Below are 6,096 nucleotides of genomic sequence, written 5' to 3' on the forward strand. Positions count from 1 at the left end.
GTGAGGGGAGCGTGTGGGGCACCCGTGCAGGGCAGGGGTGAGGGGAGCGTGTGGGGCACCCGTGCAGGGCAGGGGTGAGGGGAGCGTGTGGGGCACCCGTGCAGGGCAGGGGTGAGGGGAGCGTGTGGGGCACCCGTGCAGGGCAGGGGCGGTGGTTTACCAGGCCGCGGTAGTCCTGGGGCGGCGGGTTGGTGGCTCGTACCACGTACACCCGCACCGGGCAGGGCTGGGGGAAGTCCTCTCTCTCTGGCCAAGCCAAGAACTGCAGTGGGGGCTTCGGGGCTTCTGGGTCCTCAGGAAAGGGGTAGATACGGAAGAGGCCCTGGTGGGGGAGGGGTGTTGGGGTCCCAGCCTGGCAGTGCTGGCCATGTCTGTAAAGCCGTCCGGGAGGTGCCCCAGCCCGTGTTCAGGAGAGAGGGGGCTGGGCTGAGGGTAGCAGGAATAGAAGGCCGTGAGGACAGTGGAGGCAGGTTCAGCAAGGTGTTCATCAGGGCCCACTATGTTGAATCAGGGTGTCAGCAGAGGACCCGCAGTCAGTCGGTGAGTTCCCCGTCCGTCTGTGCCGCTGTGGACTCACTCCACCCCATCTATCCCTCCAGGTTCGGGCTTGTTCTCTGTGGCTTTGCTTTGCGGCCTTGGGAGGCCAGCATAGGCCAGAGCGGGGAGGGGAAGGGGAGCGCTCCCTGAGTCCCTGTGGAGGCGAATCTCCTCCACGCCCAGAACTTTCTCACGCCCTGCTCCATCTTCACATGAGCATATAGAGCCAGGGCTTTTATTTGTCTTCCGGGGACAGAAGGGGCACAAGGAGACGGGGGCAGCTAAGCTGGGGTGGACACACACCTTGAACTCCCCTACCACGGGGCTGTCCAACTTGGGCTGCTCCTGGTAGAGCTTGAAGGTCTGGCAGAAGTCCTGCAGGCCCTGGAAGGCTGGCACGGCCTCCAGCTCACAGTCATACACCTGCAGGGGTGTGTGGAACCCTGGCTGGCAGGGACTGTTCCCGAGATTAGGAGATGGAGGGACCACCAGCTCCCAGGCCTCGCTCCAAAGCATCTGGCAGTCAGTGTGTGCTTCAGACAGGGTGGCAGCTGGAGCTGTCTCTGGGAGACAGTGCGGGAACCCCCCCGACTGGAGGCTTCCCAGAGGAATCGAGGCTATAGCTCTGCTGGCCTCCTCCAGTGGGCGATTTGATTCCATCCCCCTTTCTTCCCTCCTTCAAACCTTGAGGGTGTGGTAGTCTTTGTACTTGTACTTCAGCGACTTGTGCTCATCTGTGGCCCAGAACAGCTTGCTCCACCAGTCCACCTCGTGCTCATACTCATCCTGGTGGAGAAGAGGATCGTTCTGGCCTTGGGCGGGGGCAGCCCCCAACCTCCCTGCACTGAACGGGGCTGCTCCTCGCTCCCTGGGGCTGAGCCTTCATCACCTCTGCTTTACTGGACTTGAACCAGAACTTTCTGGAGAGGTAGCCTAGGAACTGAAAAAGGAGAGGGTGAGCAAGGGAAAGCCATCGCTCGCTCACGAGCTCTGACTTCAGGGAGGAGAGAGGGGGTCGAGGCCAGGGTTTCCCTGGCGCCCTTGCCCTTGCCTTTCACATAGACCTTTTAATTCAGGGGTCTTTAGAAATGGGATCTAGGGAGCAAGAAGAAGGGGACACGTAGTTCTTTGTCCTCATTGCCCATAGCTGCAGACTAGATTCTGGAAGGCGCTCAGAAATGCAGAACCTCAAGCCCCACCCTGACCTACTAAGAGTCTGCTTTTGGTGACGATGTCTGGAGGATTCCTGCACATTCAAGTTTGACAAGCACCACTTTCGAGCAATATAGTTGGGAACCCTGAAAGCACACTGGAATCACCTGTGTGGAAGGGGTTGGAAAAAATGTGGATGCCTGGGTCCTACCTCAGCGATTCTGATAGATCAGCGGCCTAGGCCTCAGGAGTTTAAAAACTCTCAGGTAAGGCTGTGTAACCCCAGCACTTTGGGAGGCCAAGGTGGGAGAGGATCGCTTGAGCTAAGGTGTTCAAGACCAGCCTGGGCAACATAGCAAGATCCCTGTCTCTATAATTTTTTTTTTTTTTTTTTTTGAGACGGAGTCTCACTCTGTCGCCCAGGCTGGAGTGCAGTGGCCGGATCTCAGCTCACTGCAAGCTCCGCCTCCCAAGAATGCCTCACGCCATTCTCCTGCCTCAGCTTCCTGAGTAGCTGGGACTACAGGCGCCCGCCATCATGCCCGGCTAATTTTTTGTATTTTTAATAGAGATGGGGTTTCACCGTGTTAGCCAGGATGGTCTGGATCTCCTGACCTCGTGATCCATCCACCTTGGCCTCCCAAAGTGCTGGGATTACAGGCGTGAGCCACTGCGCCCAGCCTAAATTTTTTTTTTTAAGTGAGGGAGGGAAGTCTCACTCTGTCGCCCAGGCTGGAGTGCAGCGGTGCGATCTTGGTTCACTGCAACCTCCACCTCCAGGGTTCAAGTGATTCTTGTGCCTCAGACTCCCGAGTGGCTGGAATTACAGGTACGCACCAGCATGCCCGGCTAATTTTTTTTTTGTTATATTTTTTAGTAGAGATGGGGTTTCACCGTGTTGGCCAGGCCAGTCTTGAACTTGGTGACCTTAAGTAATCTGCCTGCCTCAGCCTCCCAGAGTGCTGGGATTGCAGGTGTGAGCCACTGCACCCAGCCAAAAAAAATTTTTTTAAAGATTTAAGGCCAAGTGCGGTGGCTCACACCTGTAATTGCTGTACTTTGGGAGGCCAGGACGGATGGATCACCTGAGGTCAGGAGTTCAAGACCAGCCTGGCCAACGTGATGAGACCCTGTATCTACTAAAAATACAAAAATTTAGCCAGGCATGGTGGCGTGTGCCTGTAATCCCAGCTACTCAGGAGGCTGAGGCAGGAGAACTGCTTGAATCCGGGAGGCGGAGGTTGCAGTGAGCCGAGATCGCACCAGTGCACTCCGGCCTGGGCGACAAGAGCAAAACTCTGTCTCAAAAACAAAAACACAAAAAACAACAAAAAAGGATTCAAAAGTTAAAAAGAAACAAAACCTCTTAAGTGATTCTAATGTGCAGTCAGGCTGAGAGACCTGCAGAGACCCCACAGGCTGAGGGCCCTGCAGTGCGAGGTGGGCCTCACAGCTGGGCACGGGTATCCGGACTCTGTTTAATGAGCACCCTTCCTCAGGCCCAAGGGTTACGCCCCGTCAGCAGTGTGGGAGGAGGTAAGAAGGCCTGCAGCCCTTACTTACGGCCTGGTGCTTCTTCTCAGACAGCCCTGTGCGGAGAGAGCACAGGGACGAGCCTCAGGATGGGGAGACGGCTGAGGAGGAAGCGCCAACCCTGCGGGGAAGCAGGGCCTACCCCACTCCCAGTGCGGGCTCGCTTGTGAGGCCTGGGGAAGGGCACGGAGGAAGGGCCGTACTTGGAAGCTTTGGGTGCACGTAGTCCTGAGCCCAGGGGTCACAGAAGTAGGGCTGGAGGAAGTCGATGTTGGCCTGGCCCGTCACGGTCTGCTGGCCGAAGGCCCAGTTGTCCACCACCTTCACCACGAGGGGCAGCGCATAGGCCTCCTCCGTGGGCATGAGCTGCAGCCCCGAGGAGATGTGGGGAGCGTCAGACCCACAGAAGAAGAGGGCTGCCCAGCCCCTGCCCTAGGGCCTCTTACCACTACGAGGACTAGGACAGACTCGGACTCGGGGAAGTTAGGGTTGGTCTGAAAGTCTCTGATGGGTTCTGTCCTCAGGGACTCTTCCCCGAATTCCACCAGGAGCTGGGGGGAGCTCGCCTTCTTCATATTCCGAAGGCCCCAGGCCAGGATCTACCAGAACCAAGAAGGAGGGCAGGACAAGGGACAGGCAGCGCCTCTGTAATGGGGTCCTGGCCAGAGAAGGGGGCTGAGGGGCAGTAGCAGTGCAGCAGGAGCCGCAGGGCCAGGGAACGGGGCTGCAGAGGAGCCAGTGTCCCAAGGCGCACAAGGACAGGATTCCCCGTCCCGTGAGGGATCAGTGCGTGCCCTGGGGCTGGGACGCTGTCCCCCGACCCATGACGGAGGTGCCCTCCGGCCACTGGCTGCATCCTCCACTGACCGCCATAGCCCACAGGCATCGCCCCTCCTCACCGCTGCCTTGTCTGGCCTCATCAGTTCTCAGGTGTAAGTTCCTGAGGCCGACTGCCTCTGAGGCCCGAAGAAGCAGGAAGTGCCTGAATTTCTCAGGGCCCCTGTGCCATCTAGCTCACTGAGGACCCCGTGGCCATTCAGTGACCTGGTACCTGCCAGGAAATAGCTGCACCCTAACTCATGAGGGCCTCCTCGGGGCCCAAAGCGGGAACCAGCCAAGTTGCCTGATCTCGGGGAAGCCGTCAGTCCCAGAGGCCTGACCATCTTGTGCTCTTTGTCACGTTTGCGGCAGGGCACACGGGTCCTGAAGGAGGACCCCCACGCTACTCTCAGAAGAGAGGTGAGCAGCATCCTGGCATTTGCAGTCAGACGGCATTTGCTATCACGTAGTCCCTGCGTCACTGTGCGTGGAATGTGTTCTCTCTTGGAGCCTCTATTTCCTTCTCTGCAAAGTAGTTGCTACTGCGCGGGAGCAGCGTGAGTCCGAAACGTGATCACGCACGCTACAGCCCTTTGCCTACTCCCCACTGCAGAGGTTTGCGGTAAAATGATTTCCAGTTACACCAGAACCTCTTCATTTCTCTCCTGTCTCCCTCCACCTCCCAGGTAGTCTTTCTTGGGGTGCGAGCTTTAGATCCGGTAGTCAGAAAGCTGCAGCGCACTCCAGACCACCCCCGCCTGCCCTGCCCACCACCCCCATCCCACATCACCAGCACCTCAATGGCCATCCTCTTTATCGTGGGCTGGATGCTCTTGGGGAGTGTGTATGCCCCATTCTTCCAGGGAACGCTTAAGATAGGCAGCTGCTTCTCGCCAAGCTTCTGGGGGAGGGCAGGGAGCATGAGGTCCTCTGGGCTGGTCCTACTGCCCTCACCCCCACCTCAAGCAGGTCCCTCAGAGGCCTCACCGAGCCCAGAGCCCCATGGGTAGGGGCTGGCAGGGGGACTTAGGGGAGAGGCTGGGCAGGCCAGCGTCACCAAGCCCACAGCCCTGGATCCTGGGCCCCAGGCATTTCCTGACAGGGTGGAGTTGGCCCCCGCTGGCTGGGGATGGGACGGGGACGGGCACTGAGCGCCACACTCCCCAGCCAGGCCCCCTCTCTCAATACCTCAGTCTGGAGGATCAGCTCACAGGATGCCAAGATCTCGCCCTCTTCCTTCCCCAGCTCCTTTACAAGGGGGTGCCACCTCATGGGGGGCAGGATCCGGTCCTGGAGATCCAGCCAGACCACTGGGGGCCACATGCTCCGTCCCCACAAGCTCTCCTTGCCCTGGAGGGGGGAAGTTCACAAAACATGGAGACCACGCTGGTAGGGCCCAGCTCTGCCTGGGCTTCTCAAGGCAAGGGCGACAGCTGGCAGATGAATTTCCACGGTGCTCTCTGCACGTCAGGCCTCATGGGAGAAATTTCCATACATTTTCCTCTAAAATAAATCCCTGCAGCCACTCTGCCAGGTAGGTCCTCTTCCTCCTGCTCTGCCCAGCCCACCTTACCCAGGAGTCATGCTGCCACAGCTCTAGCACCACAAGCGGCGGGCTCTCTTTGGTGTCCTGCGGGTTCTCGTACAGAAGGAGGTGCTGGAAGATGAGTGTCTGGGCCCATGTGGGGCCTGCAGAGCTCCTCAGGGTTTGGGTGCACTGGCTGTGGTTCAGGAAGACCACCCGAATGAAGGGCCCTGGAGGGGTGGAGGAGGAGGGAGCAGTGTCTTGAGCTGGGAAGAGGGGCTTTCCTCTCTTCTGCTGCAGCCACTGGACCCGGTGGGGCCCGGGAGGGTCAGGCAGAGCAGCCACTGAGGCCTCCCAAGGCCCCCTCAGAGTCAGCTGCAGAGCACCAGGGTCTGTCACCAGAGGCCAGGCATCATCTGGTCCCATCCACGAGTTCTGTGTGCCTCCCAGGGTTGAGGCCTGGGCCTCACCGAGATGGAGGGCAGGGGCTCCTCTGGAGTTCTAGGGAGGAGGTCACTTGTGGCTGCCCT

General features: G+C 59.0%; 1 protein-coding gene across 1 annotated transcript in view; it reads right to left on the reverse strand.

The window, feature by feature from the left end:
• The window catches only part of FER1L5 (fer-1 like family member 5), a 37,059-nt gene that overhangs the window by 11,307 nt on the left and 19,656 nt on the right, over positions 1 to 6,096 (reverse strand). The window contains exons 15-24 of the mRNA XM_026448510.2: positions 5,615 to 5,796; positions 5,230 to 5,391; positions 4,838 to 4,942; positions 3,669 to 3,821; positions 3,426 to 3,588; positions 3,253 to 3,278; positions 1,427 to 1,477; positions 1,222 to 1,323; positions 841 to 960; positions 161 to 322 (exon numbers count right to left, since the gene is read on the reverse strand). Coding sequence (XP_026304295.2) covers positions 161 to 322; positions 841 to 960; positions 1,222 to 1,323; positions 1,427 to 1,477; positions 3,253 to 3,278; positions 3,426 to 3,588; positions 3,669 to 3,821; positions 4,838 to 4,942; positions 5,230 to 5,391; positions 5,615 to 5,796 — 1,226 coding nt within the window. The remainder of the gene's footprint in view (positions 1 to 160; positions 323 to 840; positions 961 to 1,221; positions 1,324 to 1,426; positions 1,478 to 3,252; positions 3,279 to 3,425; positions 3,589 to 3,668; positions 3,822 to 4,837; positions 4,943 to 5,229; positions 5,392 to 5,614; positions 5,797 to 6,096) is intronic.

This window comes from Piliocolobus tephrosceles, chromosome 15 (genome assembly GCF_002776525.5).
Source record: "Piliocolobus tephrosceles isolate RC106 chromosome 15, ASM277652v3, whole genome shotgun sequence".
In the NCBI taxonomy this organism is placed as follows: domain Eukaryota; kingdom Metazoa; phylum Chordata; class Mammalia; order Primates; family Cercopithecidae; genus Piliocolobus; species Piliocolobus tephrosceles.